Raw genomic sequence first — 22,989 nt, 5'->3', positions numbered from 1 at the left:
ACATGAAAGGAATATTATTCAGCCATGAAAAAGGAATGAAGTACTGACACATGCTGCAACGTGGAGGAACTTTGAAAACACTGCTAAGTTAAAGTAGCTAGACACAAATGGTCATACAGTGTGTGATTCCATTAATATAAGACATCCAGAACAGGTAAATCCATAGAAACAGAAAGCAAATTAGCAAATGCCAAGGGCTGGGGGAAGGGAGGAATGGGGAATGACCACTTAATGGGTATGGGGCTCCTTTGGGGTCATGAAAATGTTTTGCAACTAGATAAAAGTGAAGGTTGCACAACATTGTGAATGTACCAAATGCCAATGAATTGTACACTTTATAATGGTTAATTCTGTGCTATGTGAATTTTCTCTAGGGGGTGGGGGTAAGAGGAGCTCACACTTCCTGTGGCAGGAGGAGCTTTATAAAAACACCACATTTCAAGGGTAATTTCCCTATGACAACACCACAGTGGAAGGTAGGGAAGCCAAGGGTCGGAGCTGACACAGGGCACGGGGAGACAGCAAACTCAATTCTCTCTGGGTTGGAAAGAAATATCCTGGCATTTGAAGAGCAATGAGAATGTGGGAGAGAAACACAGGGCAATTTAATCCACCTATTTGTGGGGATAATACTTATAGCAAATTTTAAAACTCTTTCTCCTTGCTGGCTTTGGGGAGTGGCTTCCAGCCACTCTACACTCAGGAAAAAATAATGTCAGTTTAGGCAAAGAGAACGGGGACGGCAAACTCGATGGAAGGGAAAACCCATCCGTAGACCCCCAAGTCAAACACAGAATGTTGCAGAACCAGCCACTGTGCCGTGTTTTCCATGCCGCTGCTCCTCCTCTGCCTCGCAGCCAGCACGGATGACTCGGTAGGCTGCGTGTGCCTTTCAGAAGCCGAGTTCCCCGTTTTCGCCTGGGCTCAGGCTGGTTCCCTGCCTTCCCTCTCTCTGAGAAGGCTGGACCGGAGGCCTGGCTTTTCCCTTCGGGCAGCGAGAGAACTGCCTTTGGCCAGAAATCCTTCCCTGCCTGGCCTCCCAGGCAGGCTCTGGGGAAGAGCCGGTGTGGAGGCCGGTGACAGTGGCGAGTCATTTCCCCAAATTCTCCCCGGACTCTCCCTTAGTCTCACTGATCTAAGTAAATCCCAAATGTTAGATTGGAAGGAAGAGGCCAGAAAAACAAAGGGGAGAGAGGGCTGGACGCCAGAGGAGCCCCACTGAGATGGTTCCCACTGGGGTACCCGGGTCCCACAGGGGTGAGGGTCATTTCTAAAAGACGACGGCCAGTTCCACCAGCCAGCTGCCATCGCGCCGCTTCTATTGAATTGGCCACATCAAGTCTGAAGGTTTCTAATTCCTCCTCTGATTCCAGAAAAGACAAACACGGACATTGCTCACACTTTAGAACTGAGGATAAGAGGCACTGCTCTGGAGGAAAAAAGAAAAAGAGTGGTTTTCTTTTTCTCTTTTGCCAGCATTAGAGTTTTTATCTAAGATGGTGTGGTTTGGTGGAAAAACAAAAACAGCTTGCTCAGGGATCAGATGACAAGGATCTTCAACCTTGTTGGGTTGTGGCCTAACTTCTCGGTAAAACGAAGGCATGAAATACCTGATTTCTGTGGACCCCTAAAGAGCCGGCGTTCAGGGCCGCTGAGTTTAATCCAGTCCCCGAGTCCTCACATGAGGATTTCTCATTCTGTTGTTACAGGTACTGCCTGAGGAGTCAGGATTTATTTTTAATGCAGCATGTTGAGAATGTAAATGCAAGTTTCCTCCAGTTTGGAGGAACTTGTTAAGACGAGACTCTTCAATGGGCTGGAGGTCTGAATGGTAGTTTGGAAAAAGACACAAGCATGAACGAGCATGGTATTCACTTCCGCCAAAATGCTCCACGGAAAACCAGCGAGCTCAGGAGCCCTCAACGGCACCTATGAGGTAGAGATTCCTGTAGGAATTCTTAGGTGGGACAAGACCAGCTCTCAAGCTTCTGGATGTTTATGGCTTGGACACAAAGGGTCAGGCTACTATGCCTCTTTCCACCCCATCTCCCTGAAATGTCTCCTCTTTCGGCTGCGCTCTCCCATGTCTTAGAAACAGCATAATTCTCCCTCTCACTAGTCACAGAGACAACTTTTAAAGAGCATCCGATGATCTTCCCAGCACTCAATGATTTTACAGCATTTAGAAGGCTAAGGCTAGACCCCCACATCCAACGGGGTCCTGGAAAAATGAGAGTGTAGAAGTGGGGAACACAGCCTCTGAGGGCAGCAGAGGAGAAAGCCATCCCCAGTGACACCCCAAGTTGGGTAAGTCATGAGAAGTTCCGGAGATGCAAGAGCAGAGAGCGGCCCTTCTAGAACTTTCCTCAAGATTCACCACTAAAGTCCATTACAAATGGGACCACGTCCCACTTTGCCTCCTCCAGAAATGATCTTTGGACTTGCACGCTCCTTCTGGCAAGTCCATCCTACTTTTATGTCCCTGTTAAAGGCTAGTCCCCTCACAAGCCTTGCTTTGGGAAAAGCAAGTTCCTTTCAAGTGGGACATGGGGAAAAAACATCCTCATGTCCAGATCAAAAGTGCTATTTTCTCAACCCTCCAAGCTCCACTCACATGGTGCCCTGTGTCCATCAACTCCCCTGACGCAGCCTCCCGTGCTCGGTGGGCGCCCAGCGGCTTTCTCAGCTCCCACAGCTGTTCTGGGCCTTCAGGAGACCATGCCTGATGATACGCGTGGATGAGCTGTGTCTTCCTACACTTCTCAAGCTCCCTAATCCTATTTATTTTTTCTTAAGAAGTTCCTTTTCAAGTTTATCACTCAAGTTTTGATTTTCCACCGTGGGTGACTCACATGTTTCCTTGGGCATTCCGAGCCTGGGACTAATCTCAGCACAGGACACAGCGCACCTCCACCCCCAGGGCACTCTGGCCGGGCTGGGGGTGCAGGGGGCCCAGGATTCACATGTGAAATGTGGAAGGGACGGCCACTGCTGTGCATTGCGTCTAAACAGAGAGCGAAGGCGGTTTGGGGTGGGGTGAACCCAACAGTCCTGCCACATGAGTGATGCCATCTGCAGGACTTCAAAGCAGAAAAGTCAGAACCCAGCTGATCGGAAAGGGTTGGATAATCAGAGCTGAAGTTTCCTTTGCCTGTGATGGATAGCCACTTTGCAAAGATTTCCCACCCTGACTTTTCCCTGGGTCAGCACTGCGGCGGAAGCAGGGGTGGAAGGACGGGGTCTACCTCGGTCATGATGTTCTATACTAACCCCTCCAAGAAGAGAGCGGCACCATAATTGTTTCCCTACAAAAGGTTTGCATTAACTGTAATGAAGCAAATGACAAAATCAATAAAGTGGGAATTGCGTGGCTGTCATAAAGATGATGTAAATCCAGGGTTCACAACGGTTATGAAGCTATTTAGAATTGTAATTAAAACCAGCACCATTTTTTTCAAGATAAAAGCCCCTTTGACAACCATAAATGCAAGCTACAGGAAATTTTCAACAAATATATTCAAAATTAATGTATGGCACAAAGATGGCATAAATTAACAGAGAATAATCCATAAGCCCAGGCTTTAGAACATAAGAGTAAAGAGAGTTCAATTTCAAGTTTGGTTTTCAAGCAATGTGGTTTTCAATTTTAATCAAGTTAAAGCTTGACAGAGCACTTAGAGACTCAGAGTGAATGGCATATTTCTGACAACTACTTTTCAATGAGACTAAAAATGCTGTCTCTGTATTTGCCCAACTTGAGATCTGGCGGCATTTGCTATTTTATGCATCCCACATCTTCCAGAAAAAAATCTGTGTGTGTGTGTGTGTGTGTGTGTGTGTGTGTAGAAGATGACCTTTTTGTTTTATTTGGGCGCAGGGAGTAGGATGAGGTGGGGGAGGAGAGGATGGGCTATCCAAGGCTTCCAGTCCTAAAGAGTTATTTTCCTTGGACTTATTTTCTGAGCCCTGATTACAAACTATAACACTGAGATTTCTTGGAAAACATCCTCCCACCTATTTATTTACCCCCTTCCCTCCCTACCTATCCACCCATCTAAATTCAGAACATCACTGTTTTGCCTTTAGGTCATTAACAAAATTGCCTCCTCTGAACCTCAACTCTGCTGAAGGAGATTCCAGCCCTCTGGCTGATTATAGCTGTAGAGTTGTAGAATGTCAGTGTTGGAAGTGATCTTAGAGATCATCAGACGCAAGCCCATAATTTTCAACTGAAGGGGAAAGTGAGGATTAGCGAGAGGAAGAATGACTGCAAATCCTAAAATAGCATTTGGCAGAGAAGTCAGGACTCGTTTACTGATCCCTTCAGTGGCACTGTTTGGGGACGGAGGAGGGACACAGGATACACCAGTGAAAAAACTAAGACAATAAAAGATGATTGAATTGTGTCTTCAAGTCTGAAATGCCACTAGAATGCAGGATGCTCGATTCTTTCGATAATACATTTTGGGCTTCAGTGTGGTGAGGAGCGGGGCTAATAGATAGCAATGGAGAAGTCCCAGGGATTTAAGGGTATATAGTAATCTTGTGTTTTGTTTTCTGTATTTGATTACAGTTTGACACCTTGGGAGTGGGGGTTGCCTGCTGAGAGAGCCTGCCCCTCCCCCCGCTAGCTAATGCCTAGAGATAGTAAACAACTTGTCAGCAAGCCCACCTTTCATATACAAACCCACCCATCCCAAGTCCATATCCCACCCACCAGCTTTATCTAACTCTCACACACCAAGCCAATATTTATCCTGCCCTAAATCAACACAGGGTCAGGTACTAGACAACTAGGACACCCTCTATGCCCCAAGGCCTGCAGGAATTATTCAAACTAGCCAATCCCAAACTGTTTCCCCTCTCCCGCCCTGCGTTTCCCATGGAAACCCCAGGAAAGGCTCTGGACTATGCTTTCTCCTGCTTCTGGCGGACTCTGGTGCGTCCCCTGTGGCCGGGCATGGAGTGCTAGGCCTCTTAATTCTAGGTGAGCTGTGAGTAATAGTAAACTTCCTGTCAACAGCACTGACTTCTGTGTCATCCCTCAGTCACCTTTACAAATTAAGATCAAGGGGACCCAGGTTCTGGTCACAACTCCTGTCAACTGTCTGAATGATCCTGGTCAAGTTGAATCTCCACATTTTTAAAAGGAGAAATGTGGACTGTACGATTTCTTTCTTAAAGCTCTTTGCAGCTTGTTTAAGTCTATGACCATCAGCAGGGCAACCTGAATTTCAAGCCCCCAATGCAATAGGCACCAGGGCTGGCAGCACTTAGAGAAATTGTATTCTAGCCAAGCCACTTATTATAAAAGCACATCTCATACCTGCCTTGGTAGTAAAATGGGCAAAGAAAAGACATGATTTCAGGAAATCTAATTGCATTAAGGAGCTGATTCCAGAAAAGGGTCTTGGCTTGATAGTCTACCAAGAAAACTCATCCTCCACGATGATGAACAATCCATCAGAGAAGATTTGCACATCCACAATCCAATTGTACTGGTTGAAAGCAAGTTCCAAAAACTGCATATGGAAAGTTGCAAATGCTGTGAAACAATTTTGCAACGGACCCAAATGGAAGCACAGAGCCAGGCTGTGCTTTGAGATGGCCTGAGACACATACAGGGGGCCTAGGAAGGGTTCGATCAAACCATTCCACCTCTGAGGCACACAAAAAGGAAGCCCTTCAAAATTCAAAGCGAGAACCCCTCGCTCAGGGGCCTTGGCAGTTTGGTGTGCAGCACAAAGAGGAACAGTTTTTAACATAAGCACCCGGTTAGTGGCAGCGAAAGCATCACTTAATGGGGCTGTGGGAGATGCAACCACAAGAGACCAGCCTTCTCTTTAGACAGAGTACAAAGCAGGACCATTGCTGACGCAGAGCTAAAGTTGAAAATCTTGGCTTTGTTGTCTATTTATTTTTTATGCAGCTGGAAAACATGCCTAGTGCTCACACACAGGGTCACAGGAATCCCTTGGGACATTTAAAATAAGGTGTGGGCAGCAAAAGGCAGATTAAAGGGAATGGGACATTCTGCTTAAGGAACATTTTGGAAAACTGCTTTTGTTTCAATCTCTGTGAAATGTCTTAAAATTTGAGTACATAAAACTGCAGGAACCGAGGACAGTTCATTGAAGTTTTGTTGTCCTCCTTGCTCTTCCTGCTTTGGGCTGAGTCCCCATCACTCAGCCACGCCCCTCTCCCCATTGATTTGTCTTTTGTCTGCGTAACTCCTACAGATCACCCAAGAGAGAGTTGGGTTTTACCTTCTTCATTGTCTGTCTGCCTTAGGTAACAGTGTGGCTGGGGGCAAAGGAGACAAATGCCACCCATGAGACACCTATGCTAGCAGCCTGGAACCATCACAGACTCAAGTCAAACGCAGTCTGTTCACCAGGACCCAAAGCTTGATCTGTCTGATGACTGAATAACGACTCAATATTTATATTTTCTCAATGAGTGGATTTTTTTAGTGACCACATGGAGCCAGAGGCATATTTTGAACTTGGGTGTGGAGTCTCTTTTTAGAAAGAAGCAGGCAAACATTTATGGCTTTGTGAGCTAAATATGCCTAAGTAGACAAAAGCGATATTCAGCCAGTGATCCAACTGACATTTTACTTGGGCAAGAGAACTGGGGCCAGCCCCACGGCAGGCAGATTCATTTTCCAAAGGTCGTGGGGTTGGCTGCTGGTGATTCGTTGTTGAAAGATATCTCAGGGCTGGTCAAGACCACAATCAGAGATGCCCATGGAATACAAATAATACTCCTCATTCGAAACTGGCAGCCACAACTGGGGCTATACTTATACAAGTGGTAATGATCATAGTTCCCAGTTATGGAGGGTCACCTGTGGCCGAGACAGAGGCAGTGTGGGGCACGGCCTGCTCAGAGTCCTGTGAATTCTTGCTGGAAAAGCATGCTCTGGCATTTGATGCCAGAGAATTGAGTGAAATGGGAATATTTCCATTCTTTGGACTAAGATCAGATGGATTAACTCATAACAATTTTTTAATGCACAAATACATGGGCATGATAAAAGAAAGTTCAGAGAGATCAGAGAGTACAGAGTGAAAAGCAACACCCCTTCTGCCCCATTCCCCCCAGTTCTGAAGTCTGCCTTCCCAGAAGCAACTGCTATTTGAGTTCCCATAGATAAAAGCAAATGTGAACAAATACAAGTAACTGTGTTAAAAATGCAAATGCTAAAAAATTGTATAGACCACTTTGCACCTTGTTTTATTTATGAGTTCTGGATGCTGTTTCATATCATATATAGAGATCATTCCTCTAAACTACTCTGTCATGGCCAGGGGATGAACGCACCGTGATTCATTTAATCAGTGTCCTACTGATGGGCATTTAGGTGGCTCCAAAGACATTTTGTCTACAAATGACACTTATTAATATCTACACATCTTTGGAGACGTGAATGAGTTTTTCTTTAAAGTAAATTTATAGGAGTTCAATTGATAAATCCCAGCAACTCAGGAGGCTGAGGCAGGAGGATTGCTTGAGCCCAGGAGTTTGAGGCCAGCCTGAGCAACACAGCAACACCGTATCTCTACAAAAAAATAAAAAAAAATTAGCTAGGTATGGTGGCACGTGCCTGTAGTTCCAGCTACTTGGGAGGCTGAGGCAGGAGGATTGCTTGAGCCTAAGAGTTTGAGGCTGCAAGGAGCCCTGAATGCACTACCGCACTCCAGTCTGATGACAAAGTGAGACCTTATATCTAAAAAGTAAAAAAGTTAAATTGATAGATTGAAGAGTATGTGTATTTTCAGGTTTGGTAGGTGTTGCCAGATGGCCTGTTGAGAGGGTTGTACCAACTGTTTTTTTAAAAAAAACTTAATGTATTGGTTAGATTCTTCAATATTTTAATTCCTTATCTCAAACTGTTTTCTTGTTCCTAACACAAACAGTGGTCAGCTTCTCCACCCCAGCTGCAGGTAAAAAATCATCCTGCCGGAGTAACCGAGTTTGAGGAGGCTCTGTGAGTCTTGGCATCTCCTATTTTATAAATGCCTTTTTCCTTCTCCTTACGAGATGTGCGGATTACACTGGCCCAGGACAGATGGCAGCCGGCTCACGGCCTAGCTGGGGTCACGTTTCCAAGGTGCAGGCAGAGTCAGCATCAGCTGACTCCATCCTCCTCAGCTTGCAGGGCACTCACAGGGAGAAACCCAAAAAGGCTCCAAAGAAAACCAGAGGTCCTCCACCCTCCACTGTTTTGCGGAAACAAAAGCCTCCAAGTAGCTGAAAAGGAGGCTTTGTTGCAGAGGCGGCCCTCCCGCCTTCTCCAATCCATTGTCAGGCTGTGGGGCCTCCTCGCTGACAACATTCCAAGGGATTGACAAATTAAGAGCAACAAAGGCTGGGGGATTAGGCACAAAGGAGTCAATGTGAGCCACAACCAGCTCCTCTCTCACTCCCAATTTTGGACAGATGCCAAACAGCACGCAGGAAAAATCCAACACAGACAAGACACTTGCCCAGCATGCGTGGTGGATCCCCTCCTTTTAATCCTCCAGGCCTCTTCACTCTCATTTTAATTCTGGACTGATTTCCCCTCACTGTTTTAAGAATCGTTAACAGTTTGAGTCAGACAATTGTAGGTTCATATTTCAGCTCTGCTGTGTGACCTTGGACAAACTACCTAACCTTGCTGAGTCTAAGTTTCTTCATCGTTAAAAGAGGGAAAATCTCACCAACCTGATGGGGTGGCTGTAACAATTAAATGAGACATAATGATTAACATGTGAATTGCTTACTGTGTGTCAGTGCTAACTCTTTTATGAACGTGATCTGACTTAGGCGCTGCCTTTAGTTTCTGTGAAGGAGCCAAGCTTAGAGAAGTTAGCGACTTGCCTGAGACCAGCAGGGAGGCTGAGACTCAAACACAGATCTCTCCTCTTTTCCATGCCAAGTCCTTTATTCAGCATGCCAGTGGTTTTCAAAAGTTACAGAATCAGCTGAACTGCAGGTTAAACATGCAGATTGCTGGGGCTTGACCAGAAATTAGGATTCATTCAGTCATTAACAGGGCTCAGGAACCTGCATTTTTTTTTTTTTTTTTTTTTTTTGAGGGCCTTGCTCTGTCACTCATGGTCTCGCCTTGTCACTCAGGCTGGAGAGCAGTGGCACAATCAAAGCTCACTACAGCTTCAAACTCCTAAGCTCAAGTGATGCCCCTGCCTCAGCCCTGAGTAGCTGGCACTAGAGGTGCACGTCACCTCGCCTAGCTAATTTTTAAATTTTTTGTAGCAACAGTGTCTCACCATGTTGCTTGGGGTGGTCTTGAACTCCTGGCCTCAAGCGATCCTCCCACCTTGGCCTCCCAAACGGCTGGGATTACAGGCGTGAGCCACCACACCTGGCCAGGAACCTATACTCTTAATAAGGTTCAGGAGATTCTGGAGTAGGTGGTTTTCAAACCACATTTTGGAAACATCGCATATAGCTATAATGAAACCATGCAATTATTACTTTATAATTATTACTTTAAAAAAACAAATGGAGGAAAAATTCAGGGTGGGCCAGGGATAGAGGAAGGAAGGGAACTACAGGACTGTTGAGTCGTTGACTCTGTTCAGTTCCCAAAGAACAGGCAGTCAATGACGGAGCCGAGATGATGCTGTTGACAAGGGAGGCACATAGATGTGCGTGTATTGAGTAAACAATTTGTCTAAATAAATAATGATGAGTCGAGCTAAAGAATGTGTGGGTCGGTCCCTCAGTATCTGGAAGCTTTGAGATGCTTCAGTGAAAATGACCAGTGGCGTTTGACTTTGAAAGAAGCAGGGCAAAGTCACCCAGTTCAGGAGTGGGCCAGGAGCATACCCTGATGGAGCAACCCAATCTCTGGCAGAGGGTTCAGCCCCAGAATACTATGGGTTGTGGTATAAAGGGAAGTTCAAGTCCAGAGGCAGTGCTCTGCTTAGTGCAATTAACAATGGTCCACGTGAGCTGGTTTCAGGAGGATCTGGTCTCAAATTTCTCTCTCCCCAGTCTTCTTGATCGCCACATCAGACTCACTCTTGCAAGGCCTTTGGAAGCAGGTGGATTTGAACTGGTTTAAGGGATTATGGCATTGCTGCTTGCCAACAGGATCAGATTACTGACACCTGGGGCTGCAGGACAAACCATCAGAGTGTTCCATTCCCTTCCTTGGCCTACGGCAGGCTCACCCCAGGAAATGGGAGCCACTACCCATGTCGGAGGCCTGTGGTTGAATCTGACCCACAGATAATTTGATCTGGCGCACACAACGTGGACAATGCTCAAAAAGATTTTGCATTAGGTGCCAGCATCTCAAAATCAGATGATTTCACATAAAAATTTAAAGGTCTTGTTTCTTTCAGAAACTTGAAAAAAAAACTGTGAAAGCTGGGCCTATACGTACATCTGCTAAAACTGACTGGCAGTGATGTTTAGATGGAGCACATGCTCTCCAGTTAGCCACTCTTACTCCCCAAACAGCACTCAGACTGAACCCAACTGCCATTTGTCAATTAATTCAATATTTGAGTTTGCAATCCCTTATCAGAGTGTTTATCTTAAACATACTGGATCAGAGAAAATCCCAAGTCCACAAAACCAAACCCCAAAACTCTCTCCCTCTCCTCCAACCCCGCAAGTCAACAGCCCAACTGTGAGATAATCTCCTTTTGCATCAATGATGGTGGAAGGATGTGTGAGGATGGGGTGCAGTATAGTAACACCGTACTTATTTAACATATACTTCGTGCCAAGCTCTATCCTAAGTCCTTTCCATTTATCATCTCATTTAACTTTCACATTAAAAATTACGGCTTAAAAGTTAATCATCCTTCTTTTACTGAAAAGGAAATGAAGGCTTAGGGAGGAGAAGCAGTGTGTCATGCCTAAGGTCACCAGCTAGCAAGACACAAAGAGAAACCCCAACTATTCTATTGGAGACTGGGGGTCTTTCTAGGCTAAGAGGTAGACTGGTAACTCTTCCTTTAAGTTGGTTCTATATAGCGACAGGGCTCTCTAGAAGCTTGCAGAACTAATGAAGCAGGCCTGCGGGGGCAGGAGGACACACACGATGTCTAAGAGGGAAGCTGCGATTCGGCTCAGCCTGCCGTTGCCATGTGGTACTGGGCGCCCGGTTTTAACACATCCAGTTTCTCTAGAGAACCCGGAAATCTAGATTTTCAAGCAAAATTTACTGATTTTCAAAGCCTCATAAAGAGGAAATAAAACATGTCTAGAGGTGGGATTTGGTCTACAGTTTTTGACTTTCGTTAAATACCTTTCTATGCCTAGGCAGCACAGCATAGTCCCTCAGGACACAGGTTATAGATTTAAACTCTCCGAGTTCAAATCCCAGCTCTGTCAGTTATTAACTATGTGACCCTGGGTAAATCACTTCACTTTTCTGTGCCTCAGTTATATCATCTGTAAACTGGTGATATTAACCATTAGGCTGTCATGAGGATTAAATGGGATAATAGGTAGAAATTATTAAGAACTGTGTCTGTACATATTCAGGGCTCTACGAGAACTTACTACCTACTAAGGAGTCCTCTGAGGCTCTACTCCTTTCTTGAGACAGCCTCTGTTTATTTGGTATGTGTGGGCAGGGGGGAGGTGTGACCACTTTGGGGTAAACTATAGGCTTTAGTAAGAATCTCAGATGAATATCCCCTCCCTGAGCCCAAGAAATGGTGGTCTCCCTATGAGCAGAAAAAGAAGTGCAACCTTCAGAATAGAATGCTCATTAGCTGGAAAATCCTAGAACCACTGCTGGACCCTGTACTGAGTAAAACAAACCCTTTCCGCTGGGTGCTTATTTGTCTGGCTAGGTAGTTTTCCTGGCAGACACAGTACCCGAGAACTGATCATCGGCATTTAGAAGTCATTTAGATTTGCGCACTTGTGCCTGGGGACTGGTTATAGAGAGGGTTTTAAAGAAGAATGTTAACAATGGGAAAATAACAGCTGTCGGTGTAAATGGACACATCGTAACATGTCCGTTTACTGGGCTGAACGCTTGTGGCAGACACGGAACTGCTCTGCTTTGTGGCAGGCGCTGGCGTATGGATGTGTCAGTTCTGACACAAGCCTGCTCTGAAACAGCAGCTCCAATAAAGACCCACATGCACCACGAGCGGCACTGCAGCTGAGAGCTCAGGCTCTGGAAACCACTGTCCGCACCCGGCACAAACAACTTCTTTATTCATCCAGCAAATATATATATATTTTTAGTCTTTATTTTATTTTATTTCATTTTCTTATTTCAGCATATTGTGGAGGTACAAAAGTTTAGGTTACGTATATTGCCTTTGCTTCCCCACCCAGCCACCCCCGAGTCAGAGCTTCAAACGTATCCATCCCCTAGACAGTGTGCATCTCACTCATTATGTATGTGTACACCCATCCCCTCCCCCACCCACATCTGCCTGACACCCGATCAATGTTATTCCTAAATGTGCTCTTAGGTGATGATCAGTGAAACCAATTTGATGGTGAGTACATGTGGTGCTTGTTTGTCCATTCTTGGGATACTTCACTTAGTAGAGTGGGTTCCAACTCTTATTTTTTGATCACTGGCTGACCAAGTCTTCTTCAGCTCAGCCTTTAAGAACTCTCCTTCTAGAACCAGCCATTTCCCCCAGATGCAAAGCAGGTTATCTGGGGCTGTAAGAGGGAAGGAAGATTGGGCGAGAAGGCTGGTTGCATTTAGCCCGCAGCAGCAACCCCTGACCCGTCCTAAGAATGTCTGAAAGATTTCACAAGCCCTCAGCCCCATTCCAGATAATCACTTCCCAGTCAACATCCAACTTTTCTCTTTTCCTTTCCTCCGATGATAAGTCCACCCCAGACCCTCAGTCTTGGAGTCCAGCAGGGAGCCAGAGACCTAGTGTTATCCTGAGTCTCTCTCCTGCTGTCCCCACCTGGCGCTGGCTTCTTGATTCTGCTGTTGAGTTTTGTCTCAACGACAAAATCTAGTTCCTCCCTGATGGCACACGGTCTCAAAGAATCATCAAACTGTACAATCTGAACAGATCTGAAATATTATCTATGGAGTCCAGTGATGTGTGTCCAGCCTGCTTTTTTTCCTTTTCCGGTAGGCTCTTAGTGATAACATCTCATGCTACACCCCAATGTCTAAAGGAGGCAATTTAAATCTTTATCATTATTGAAAAGTAAACTTTTTATCTGTGGTCTCTTGAAGCACTAGAGTTTCCCTGAACGCAGTTTAAAATCCCCTGATCACCTGTCGATGGTTTATTTTAATAGATGAGGAAACCAAGATGAAGGGGTTAAGTGACAGACAGAAGACAGTATTAGCATTGGTTTTGTGTGTCTGCTATAACAAATTACCACAAACTTAGTGGCTTGAAAAAACATTAGTTTATTAGAGTTTCGAGGTCAGAAGTCCTAGATCGGTTTCCCTGGGCTACTGTCAAGGTGTCGGCAGGACTGTATTCCTTCTGGAGGCTCAAGGGATCAATCTGTTTTCTTGCCTTTTCCAGAATAGGTGCTGTCCTCATTCTCCCTGTCACACACCCTTTTCTCTCTTCCTGCTTCCAACACATGCCTTTTTTCTTATAAAGACCCTTCTGATCTAGCACTCTGGGAGGCTGAGGCGGGTGGATCGTTTGAGCTCAGGAGTTCAAGACCAGCCTGAGCAAGAGGGAGGCCCTGTCTCTACAGAAAAATGGAAAAATTAGCTGGGTATGGTGGTGCGCACCTGTAGTCCCAGCTACTTGGGAGGCTGAGGCAGGAGGATCGCTTGAGCCCAGGAGTTTGAGGTTGCAGTGAGCTACAATGATGACACTGTACTATACTCGGGGTGACAGAGATTCTGTCTCAAAAAAAAAAAAAAAGCTGACTCCAAAACTCAGACTTTTTTATCCCTATCAATTGATCCCAACAAGATAAAGAATCAGAACATCAACAGTTATTAGAGTCTCAAAGTGTGATCTCCACAGTAATACTCATCTCCTCTCTTCTTATGCCCCTTACATTTCTCTTTGGAGCTGAAAATCTCCGGGCAAGAGCTCAATCCAATGGCAAATGTCTCCTAAGAGCCCTGAGCCCAACTCCGAGGGACTCAGAATCACTGTGCCTTCTTGCCAGAACATAGGAAAAATGAGATTCTATTGTACACGCTTATTTTAAACACCTTGCTTGCTGCGGATCTAGAGCTCAAAGGGGTTAAATATCTATGATGAGTTAAATAAAATTTGGTCCACAAATCAAATTGTCCCAGATAAGAAATTTTAATGCTGGATTAAGAATGACGGTCTCCATTATTCCCCCAAAACATGAAGGCTTCTCTTCTGGACTGGTTCTTGCTGCCTTGAATGTATTCTTCTTTGCTAAGATATAATCATGCTCTTTCATTCAGGGTTTTAGCTGTTCTCTAAATGCTGCAGTCCCTTTGTTCTTAAAGTCATTAATTCTTTCACTCATTCATTCACTTATTCATTGCTTATTGAACACTTACTACGTACCAGGTATAGGATGAACTCTTGAAAACAAAACAGTGAATAAGACAGATTTTTACCTCCTCCGTTTACCTATCTTATAGGGTGTTGTGGAAGAAAGACAACTGAATAGACAGAACTTAGGGTGGAGTGTTTTAGGAAATATACAAAGCCTGGCAGAAGACCTCTAATACAATCTATTACACTGTGTCATCTTGGCTGGAAGGAATTCTACTTGTTACCTATGCAACTTCCAACCCTAGCCACAAGTTCTGGGATGGAGCACTTACCACCAGCCTCTCTTTGCCTTTGCCTCTGTATCATATCTTTTTCAGACAAATGGAGTCTAATTTTCCTGCTTCTTCTACTATTTTTCTCATTTCACGGAATTTACTTTTTAACTAATCAACTGGTATTTATAGAGCACTTACGCTGTTGGCCACGGGGCAGATCGAGAAGAGCGCCCTGGGGAGCGCTGATCGTATTATATATGTTCCTTGTGTATCTGCGTGTCTCCTTGTGTAGACAAAAATTCTCAAGAGCAGGGACTATGTCTTATTCATCTTTTTATTTCTAGGACTTGCTTTAAAAGGTCTGGAAAGAGTGAGGGATCAATGATGATTTGTGGAAGGAAGAATGAAAAAATGGGAAGAGCAGAAGGAAAGAAGGAAGGGAGGGAGGAAGAGACGGAGGGAGGGAGGGAGGAAGAGAGGGAGGAATAAACGGGTGGGGGAAGATGGGGGGGACAGGGAGAGAGAGAGAGAGTGTGCGCATGTGGGCATAAGAGAGCGGGAACATGGCCACATGAGCACCAGGCAGACTCAACCCCTTTCTTCTTCTTCTTTTTTTAAATTTCAGAATATTACAGGGCTACAGATACTTTGGTTACATATCTTGCCTTTGCACTGCCCAAGTGAGAGCTACAAGCGTGCCCAGCCCTCAGAAAGACGCGACCCCTTTCTGTAGGTAGTGTACTCAGGTAGCACTTAGCAGAATGGGGTCCAGTCCACCCTCCCCCAGCAGCAATTCAGAACCGACACACTTGACCAGGAATGCAAAGCAGGAAAGGCTGGAGAACGTGCTGCACCTTGGGGAGAGGATAAATCTGCATGTGCCTTGTTGAGAATAAGCAGATTTCCCCAAATCCCCCTTCGAGATGCAGCCTTCCCTTTGTGATGCGAGCCAGGCACCCCTGCTGCGTCAGAGTTGGCTTGCACGGAAGTCCACCTCCTGCCTCGCTTGCAACGCCCTGGGACAGGCACTCAATTCACCTGCCTGCTTAGCCCACAGGACTCTGCCTCTTTAGGTCCACTTTACCTGCCTGATTCAGGCCCCAGACTCTCTGGGCAACCGAGTCTCCTCACTGGCCACCCTGACTTCAGTCTTTCCTCAGTGGTCCACCCTCCCCACTGCTGCTGGAGCTGTTTTTCTTAAATGAAAATCTGATCAAGCTACTCCTTTATTAGAAACCCCTCAGGGGACCCGTGTTGCTCTAGAGATCATGGGGTTCAAGGTCCTCCCATCCTGCAGCTCCCAGACTAACCTCATCTCTCTGTATTGCCTCTCTTGCTGGCCGTGTGCCAGCCACAAATCTGACGAGCATCAACTCTTTCACACACCTCTGTCCCTTTGCGTATGTTGGTGATTTTTCACACGTTGTTCCTTCTGCTTGGAATGCCCTTCCCCGGGGTGAACTCCTACTCATCCTTCAAGACCCATTCATGTCATTTCCTGAATGAAGCCCGAATCAAACCTATGTCCCCAGGCTTTCCCAGATCCTTGCCCTTATCTCCAGTGAAGCCCACATCCCATTGCTGGTGTATAGTCTACCCCCTCGCTAGACTCTGAGTTCTCTGGATACAAGGATGACCTCTTGCTCTGTCTATAAGTGTAGCATATATAATATACACTATGTTCATATTAAACATTGTAATAATTGTACATGATTTCTGGTATGTAATAGACCATCAGCAAATACTTGTGAAATGAATAAACAAATTCATTCATTCAATATATTTTTCTCAACTTTACTCTCTGCCACGAACCATTTGGGTACTGGGGATAGCACAGTGACCGAAACAGGCATACATGTTTGTTAAGTGTGACACCCAGAGACAAGGTGACAAATAAATGAGTGAGAGGGTTTCAGAGAGTGATATGCACTCTGAAGAAATATAACTGAGTAATGGGAAAGAGAGGGAGGGCAGTGGGGGGCAGGAGATGGCATTTGGGCTGGGACCTGAAGGATCAGAAGGAGCCAGCCATGCAGAGGTCTGAGGGTGAAGCATCCCCTGCAAAGGTAGCAGCAAGTGCAAAGGCCCTGGGGCAGGAAGGGACTTGGGGTGTTCCAGGAATGCAAAGGTGCATGGGAAGCATGAGATAGTGAGGGAACCCAGATCATGTAGAGCCTTGCAGGGCATGACCGACCGGGAGTGTGGATGCTGTTCCGGGTGCAATGACAAAACGCATGGCTGCTGTGATTAGCAGGCTGAGATGCTACCGATGAATGGGTGCTGTGTCCCTCCCCACACCTCCCTCGCTCTCACACAAGATTACCGCCTGCTCACCGGGGCGGAGACAGCCCTCATTAATCTCAGGAAGCAGCAGGGCGGGCAGACGCGGGCAGTGCGGCGACACAGACTAACTAGGAAACACAAAGGCTGCCTGCCCAGCTTTCTTTTGAAAGCGTCAATTCCAAATTCTGCTAGCTGGCAGAGACAGGGGTTATTGATTTTCCCTTCTGGAATGCATGTCCTACAGAGTCCTCGCAAATAGAAACTGAAAAACAGAGGAAAACATAACTGCTGAGAAAGACAGGGCAAGGGGACTTTTTTTTAAAACAATCTATACTGCTTTCTGTCTTTTTCTCATTATGCTTTGCTGGATTGTGGAGTGTCCTCTCTCTTTTTTCCCAATTCATTTCTTTTGTTCCTCTCTCTCTGTCTTTCTGATTATGATTTCTTTGTCTTTCTCTCCTTCTCACTCTTGCTCGCTGTGTCTTTGTCCGGTAGCTAGCACAGCGTTTGCATACAGTAGGCATTTCCTACTGGTGTAGTGAATGTTGGTCTCTCCACTGGCCAGTCTCTCTGAGGGTCCCTTCCTCCAGACCAATTTTCCATCTAACTGCCTGTCTCTCCTTAAATATAGCACCTCTTGCCCTTCTAGGCAAGCAGTGAAGAGGAGGACCAGCCCATAAAACTGGCTTTCAGTAGTCGCACAGTGTCATCCCCAGATAATTACTTTTTCTCGCTTCTCTGGAGAAGCAGGAAGCAATTAGGGGCTTCCTTCCGCTGTCTGGAGGGGCAGGGCGCCAAGCTCCTTCATCGCGAGCATCACACTCATAGCTCCTCAGTTCCACGGGGCTCAGCCGCTGCCACCTGCATCCTTTCTCCCGGCTCCAACAGAAGTTGCACACTTGCTACTTGCTCAGGGGAATAGGGACTCTGCCCTCTAGCAGCTTCTTTGGTTACGTTTTCATTGCTCCTGTTGCTGGCATGGCTGCGTGGGGAGGCGTCTGTGTAGACAGAGTGTCTATAGCTAGAGCCCAAACGATGGCTGGATGTGTTACTGACAGTAGGCTCGTGTGGACGTCTAGGCCTAATTTTGCCTGCTGACTTTTACCAAATGGCACACATTGATGGAAATTTAATTTTATCATCTGGAAAATGGGAGTGTTCCAGTCTCTTCCTTCTTGAAGGGGAATGTCAGAACAAGCAAAGAAAAATCTATGACAAAACTACATTATTTTTGAAAAATCCGTTCTTGATTTTCTCCTTTTAATAAAGCATATGGCATCACAGGCCCCATTGGTTGTCATTTCACATATCATTTAGTTTGAAGCTTGATACTCCAATAATTTATCTTCTACTCCTATTTTTCTTAAGTTAATGGTAGAAGAGCGTTATATTCCCTGAGCTCACACACGTGATGGAGCAGGCCTGGGGGCGGGGGGTGGTTCTCACATGGGCTGGTGACAAGGCTGTGCATCTCTGGATTTAAAACTTGCTATTCATCATTCACAAGGTAGACAATCTCCACGCGGGTAATTGAGGTCTGGCAGTAGGAGGAATGTTTCCTTAGCAGGTTTTACACACATTTAATTTCTGCAAAGTGTCTCCTACTTTCCATGTACCGATGCATATTTAAATGTACAACATCATTACCGCCTCTGCCCAGACACTTCCCCTCCACGAATTTGCTCCTCAGCTCCGGTCCTGTACCTCCAATTACCCACATGACATCTTCTCTTAGGGTGATAAGATTATTCAGTCTAACTCCCTCTTATGAAACCAAGGAAGCTGAGGCCCGGGATTCAGCATGGCTTTACCAAAGTCCTTCAACCGGCAGGAACGGGACAGGAAGTCAGGTCCCCCGCTTTGCTAACACAGAGAAGATGCTCTGTGCACGATGCCTGTGGAAGACCCACCATCACTTCACGCCCAACTCATCATCTTCACGCACAACTCTTCCTCCCGATCTTCCCATTTCTATGAGGTAGAAGCTCCAAGAAGGCAGAGCTCACAGTTCTATGTACCTTACTCTCCGCTGTTTCCCCCGGGACTGGCATTTGGTAGGAGCTCAAAAAATATTTCAATGACTGCGTGGGTGAACGACTATGAGAATCTGCCATCGTTCTCTGCACTGTCTGAACCTGGAGCTCATCACTTGCACTTCTTTGTCCCTGGCCTCTCCTAACTCATGGATGGCTGAGATCTGCCGACTTTGTCTCCAGCGACTGCTTGCTTTGGACTCCCCCTGCTCGCTCCCCCCTGCGATCCTGACCCCTCCCGTGAGACCACAGCCTCATCTGCTGCCACTCCTCCTTCCACCTCCTCCCGTCCCCAGCTCCCTCTTCCAGAGTCAGGGTTTTCCTCATGACCTCTCCCGGGACCCAGGCCGCCCACCCGCCTTCCCAGTCCACGCTCCTTTCAGGCAAGGCCCTCGCCCAAGTGGTCCCCACCCCTCTTCCTAACCTTGTTACCTACTGGTCCCCCTCAGAATCCCGCCACTCCCCCGAGGCGTCTCTGTTTGTGTCCCTTGAAACACAACCTATACGGTTTTGCCTCCACACTTCACACACACTTTTTGTGTGTAAAGTTTATCTACTCTCTGAATTCTCATAATCCTTCTGGCCCAGCCAAAGTCTTTACCATTATAACAACAAAGGAATATAGCAGTCACAGTAGCCAGAACTTTCCAAATGCCTTCAGTGGGTAAAGCATAGTAGTAAGTCATTCGTATGTATTATTTTATTAATTTTTATTCACAAAAACCCTAGGAGGTAAATCCAATTATCACCCTCAGTTTACACGGTGATAACCTAGGCTCAGAAGTGCCGAGTGAGGTACCTGAGGTCACAGACTCAGCACCTCGAACACGTGAAATTCACACGTAACTCTATCAGAACTCAAAAGCGTGTTTCTAACTGCCGGGCCACGTTGCCTAAGCTACTCTCCTCTGAGTTCTGATGGCCCCTCTTGTGCCAACTTTCGTGTTGACGGGTCTTTTACTAAACATTCTCTCAGATGCACACATTTCTTGTCCCCAGTTATACTGTAAGCCACTGGAGAACATGAATTATACTTCTCCGGCCCCACAGGTCCTGCCGGGCAAGTACCTGCTGACTGAACTGATTAGAAGCGTAAAGTCCTCGATCTCCCTCGGGTGTTTCGGGTAAATTCATCCTTAGGCAGTGAGTTTGCTCCTCTCCTTCCTTCCCCCCCGGTCAAGTGCTAGTACTGGGTATAGACAAAAGAATGTCTTCCCTGAGTTTAGGCTCCTGACAATGACAATGCACAGTCTACAGAGGGTGGGCCTGACAGCAGGTGCTGGAGTGACTTAGGAGTCTGGGTTTGCAGAATCTTGAAACTTTTAACTCCTAAGGCCTTTGTGTGGTGAGAGATATTACAGGGAAAAACAAAACAAAACCTAAGAAATCCCAGCAACTATTATTGAGAACCCTTGTGGGATTTAATCACTTTCTTGAGAATCAAAAATGTAGTTGGTCGTTATACAGCCCTGCTTGCACATCACTACGATATGTTGTTTTTGTTAACTGACTCATTTAAAATTAGTGTCATGGGATCCGACAGACGTATCACTTTACGTACGTAAAATGTTCGTTTTGCGCTCCATCGTCAGGAAGCTGGTTGAACTTGAGATAGTCACCGTCCCTCTCTGGGCCTCCATGTTCTTGTGCTCTGACATTCTAGGATGCTATTTAAGATAATCTGTTGGTTTTGGTTCACATACACAGTCTTGCATTCTTGTAATCCAAGGAACAAAATGCCACAAAAGCACTCTGAAATGTTAAAAGTGCCAGCCCAAGGTAAGAGAGTATCCCTTATTATTTGTTTAGTGGTTTTGAAGGGTTGGTTTTTCCATATCTTGCTTTCTCAGGGAGATATATAGCGTCAGGAAGTGATTTCTTGTGTGAGGCCTACACCTGTCCTACAAAGGAACTCCCAGTCTCTGCGGCTGCGGCTGTTCCACCCCACCCTCTCCTGCTCTGGACAAATACTCCCAGAGGAAGCAGCAGGCGGCCTGCCCGTCCCCCAGCCACTCGCAGAGTCCTCTCTGCCTCCCTGTTCTCCCAGCCCGCCCGGGAGACGCCTCTGCCCTCCGTGTGCTTTGTGTGCTTTGCATGTTAAACACCAAAAGCTTTCCGCTAAGGCCACAGGGGAGGCAGAAATCCTGCATCTGGAAGCCGTCACCAGCTGCCTTCAGTATGCCAGCAAACAACCCCCGCATCCATTACAGGGAAAAGTGACAATGTAGTTTTCTAAAAAAAAAGCCTCCTTCAAGACTTCTCAAGTCGAATCTGGGGCCGCTGGGCAGAAGGGCTTGCTCCGCCAAGCCAGACCCTCTCCAAAAGCACGTTCTGACCCCACGGGGCACAGCTGTTTGGGCAGAGAGGTCAAGGCACAGCCCTTGTGAAGGTAAGAGCCCAGGAGTCACCGATAAGGAGCAAATGGTGGAAGCCAGGTAGGAAATGATCGAGGTTATTTGGCAAGTTCACACGTGCAGCGAAGGAACAGTTCTGCCTCTTGGCTGTGGCGATGGCTGCACGCATCTAACACGTGATCAAATCCGCAAAGAACTACCCATGCTCCCCCTCACACCCGAGCACGCGAGACTGCGTGATCTGAAGAATCAGATCTGTGGGCTGCACCAATGTCAGTTTCCTGGCACTGATGCCGCACTATAGTTACGGGAGACGTGACCACTGGGGGAAACTTGTACTCTGACCTCTCTGCTGTTTTTTGAAACTTCCTGTGAATCAAGAATTATTTCAAAATAAAAAGTAAAAACACAGCAAAAACCACCTACTACAGCGGAAGTGGATCTGGCTACATCTCCCCGAGTTCCTGGGATAGGAGCCAGTGCTCTCTTAGGAGCTGAGGGTGGTCCTGTGAGTAACAGTGAGATCTTCATCACCTTCACCCAGGTTCTGATTTACTGAACACTTACTATGTACAAGGCACTAAGGCTTTTTTTAAAACACTTTTTCAGTTGCACAACGCCCCCAACAAGGCTATCATCCCCATTTGACAGAAGACGATAACAACGCTAGGAAAGGTGACTCGCACGGAGTCTCTAGGGCCAGGCTCGGACCCGGTGGGCAGGGGGACGCCAGTGCTCACATCTAGGGGTGGGGAAGCAGGGAAGAACAGGGCATCCGACGTATGTTCCTGGGAAACCACTTAAGCACAGCCTTCCCGCCCCATCCCTCATCCCCTTCTGGTCGGGGAGCCCGAGTCAGCCACATCTGTAGTGAAGCAAAGAAAACTGCACTTACAGGTTCTTGACGTCGGTGATGCCACGGAACGCCTTCCTCGGAATGCCCTGGATCTGGTTTTCGCTCAGATCTCTAAACAGGAAGAGAAGAGGCACACTGCATTAAAGACCCAGGCCGGCCGGAGGCTCGATCTGCATCTCATTATGATAACAAAACCTCTGGGAGGCTGCCTCTGCCATCAGAAGTGTTTGGAGGACTGTTTAGTCTCAGGCCCGGCTGCTACAAGCATTCACATTGTTCCTCAAGTGATGGCCTTTGCTGAAATGGTTACCAGGCGGGAGCAGCTCGCCTCCAGGGCGGGCTCTGTGGGTGGTCTCGCACCTCCAGGCCACGAGCCAAGTCGCTGGGCTGTTTGTTGCTCACTGCACCCAATTCCCACCTCCCAGAGACAACCCCTTGGCCTCCCCCACCCCACCCCCACCCGGCATTCCTCCCCCAGGCAGGGTCAGCGCCACTCAATCTCCCATCTCTCTGGGCTGTCCTTTGCTGCTCCGGACTCTCTGCCTTTGTCATCTGGGATTGGAACGCAGCCCGGCCATTCTGATTTCCTGATGGGGGATAACCACTTCAGCTGATTCTAGAGTCCGGGAGACCCCTGGGGGGCCTCCTGGATCTTTTTAGTGACAGGCATGATGAATTCAAATTGCATTTCAACAAACCCATCCAAAATGGGGCTCCCGCCGGCACCTCATCTAGCATTAAGGCAGCGCCAACATGTTGCTTTGAGGAGAG

At 46.8% G+C, this 22,989-nt stretch overlaps 1 protein-coding gene across 1 annotated transcript in view; it reads right to left on the bottom strand.

Annotated features, from left to right (window-relative positions):
* SLIT3 (slit guidance ligand 3) overlaps positions 1 to 22,989 on the bottom strand; it is a 574,724-nt gene that overhangs the window by 166,299 nt on the left and 385,436 nt on the right. The window contains exon 5 of the mRNA XM_045551207.1: positions 22,258 to 22,329. Within this exon, the coding sequence (XP_045407163.1) occupies positions 22,258 to 22,329 (72 nt within the window). The remainder of the gene's footprint in view (positions 1 to 22,257; positions 22,330 to 22,989) is intronic.

The sequence above is a fragment of the Lemur catta genome, chromosome 5, assembly GCF_020740605.2.
Source record: "Lemur catta isolate mLemCat1 chromosome 5, mLemCat1.pri, whole genome shotgun sequence".
NCBI classification, from domain to species: Eukaryota; Metazoa; Chordata; class Mammalia; order Primates; family Lemuridae; genus Lemur; species Lemur catta.
Note: the sequence above shows the minus strand (reverse complement) of the source record. Positions and strands in the feature narration are given on the sequence as shown.